This window comes from Acanthisitta chloris, unplaced genomic scaffold (assembly GCF_000695815.1).
Source record: "Acanthisitta chloris isolate BGI_N310 unplaced genomic scaffold, ASM69581v1 scaffold15405, whole genome shotgun sequence".
Classification (NCBI taxonomy): domain Eukaryota; kingdom Metazoa; phylum Chordata; class Aves; order Passeriformes; family Acanthisittidae; genus Acanthisitta; species Acanthisitta chloris.
Window position 1 is genome coordinate 1 of NW_008674380.1, and position 1,820 is coordinate 1,820.

The window sequence follows — 1,820 nt, forward strand, 5'->3', positions numbered from 1 at the left end:
CCCCGGTGCCCGCTGACCCCCCGGTGCCCGCAGGCGTGCCCCATGAACAGCCACGTGCCCGGCCGCAGCGGGCGCTCCGTGCAGGAGATATGGGAGGATTTCTCGCTCAGCTTCACCCCCGCCGTCCGCGAGGTCGTCGAGTTCGCCAAGCACATTCCCGGCTTCCAGGCGCTTTCCCAGCACGACCAAGTCACCCTGCTCAAGGCTGGCACCTTTGAGGTACGTGCTTGGGGTGGAGAGGGCTCAGTGGTGGGCACAGTGCCCCGTGGCACTGCATGAGACCCCAAAGACTCACAGGGTGGCACAGCATCGTGCAGTGCCCCACAGACTGGCACAGTGCCCCGTGGCATTGCATGGGACCCCAAAGACTCACAGGGTGGCACAGCATCGTGCAGTGCCCCACAGACTGGCACAGTGTCCCATGGCATTGCATTAGGCTCCAAAGACTCACAGGGTGGCACACAGCATCACACAGTGCCCCATAGCATTGCATTAGGCCCCAAAGGCTGACAGGATGGCACACAGCATTGTGCAGTGCCCCATAGACTGGCACAGTGTCCCATGGCATTGCATGAGATCCCAAAGACTCACAGGGTGGCACACAGCATCACGCAGTGCCCCACAGACTGGCACAGTGTCCCGTGGCATTGCATGGTGCTCCATGGACTTGTGTGGAGTGCCAGGGGATGGGCACAGTGCCTGAGGGTATGGGCACAGTGCCCCAGAGCATGGCATGGAGCCCCATGGCATTGCAGTGCCCCACATACATGAGCCATGGCATGGAGCATGGCACTGCTGTGATGCCTCATGGCATGGTGCCCCACATTTAGGAGTCACGGACAGAACCATGGCATTGCACGGTGCCCCACAGTGCCCATGGCATTGCCTAGTGGCCCATGGCATGGCATGGTGCCCCATGGACTAGCATGAAGCCCCACAATATTGCCCAGTGCCCCATGGCACTGGAGTGCTCAACCTTTGGGAGCTGTGGCATGGAGCCCAGTGCCCGTGGAAATTCCTGGTGCCCCATGGCACTGCAGTGCCCAACCTTTGGGAGCCATGGCATGGAGCCCAGTGCCCATGGAAATTCCTGGTGCCCCATGGGATTGGAGTGCCCAACCTTTGGGAGCTGTGGCATGGAGCCCAGTGCCCATGGAAATTCCTGGTGCCCCATGGGATTGGAGTGCCCAACCTTTGGGAGCTGTGGCATGGAGCCCAGTGCCCATGGAAATTCCTGGTGCCCCATGGGATTGGAGTGCCCAACCTTTGGGAGCTGTGGCATGGAGCCCAGTGCCTGGTGCCCCCATCCTGCACTGGTAGCCCATGCTGTCCCTCGCCCGCAGGTGCTGATGGTGCGTTTCGCGTCGCTGTTCGACGTGAAGGAGCAGACGGTGACGTTCATGAGCCGCACGCGGTACGGGCTGGAGGAGCTCTGGGCCATGGGCATGGGAGACCTGCTGGGGGCCATGTTCGACTTCAGCGAGAAGCTCAGTGCCCTGGAGCTCAGCGACGAGGAGCTGGGGCTCTTCACCGCCGTCGTCCTCGTCTCAGCAGGTGGGTACAGGGCAGTTTGGGGGGTTCTGGAGGAGCTTGAGGGGTTTGGGGCTGGGATCAGGGGAGTCTGGGGAGAGATTAGGAGGTTTGGGGCTCAGATCTGGAGCTCCAGGGCACTGGGGGATCTGGGGGAGGGTCAGAGGTTTCGGAGAGGGGTTTGGGGTCGGCTCAGGGTGTTTCGAGGATGCTCAGGGGGTTCGGGGCTGGGATCGGGGTGATGCCAGGGTGGGATGACGGGTTTGTGGAGGTGGCATCGATCCTCCACA

General features: G+C 62.1%; 1 protein-coding gene across 1 annotated transcript; it reads left to right on the top strand.

The window, feature by feature from the left end:
- Window positions 1-24: 24 nt before the first annotated feature.
- On the top strand, window positions 25-1,554 carry LOC103802802 (nuclear receptor subfamily 1 group D member 1-like; the record flags this gene model as incomplete). The annotated part of the gene is made up of 2 exons (XM_009075325.1): window positions 25-219; window positions 1,344-1,554. Coding segments are annotated over 2 exons (406 nt in total), but the record flags the coding sequence as incomplete, so codon positions are not given.
- Window positions 1,555-1,820: the final 266 nt, after the last annotated feature.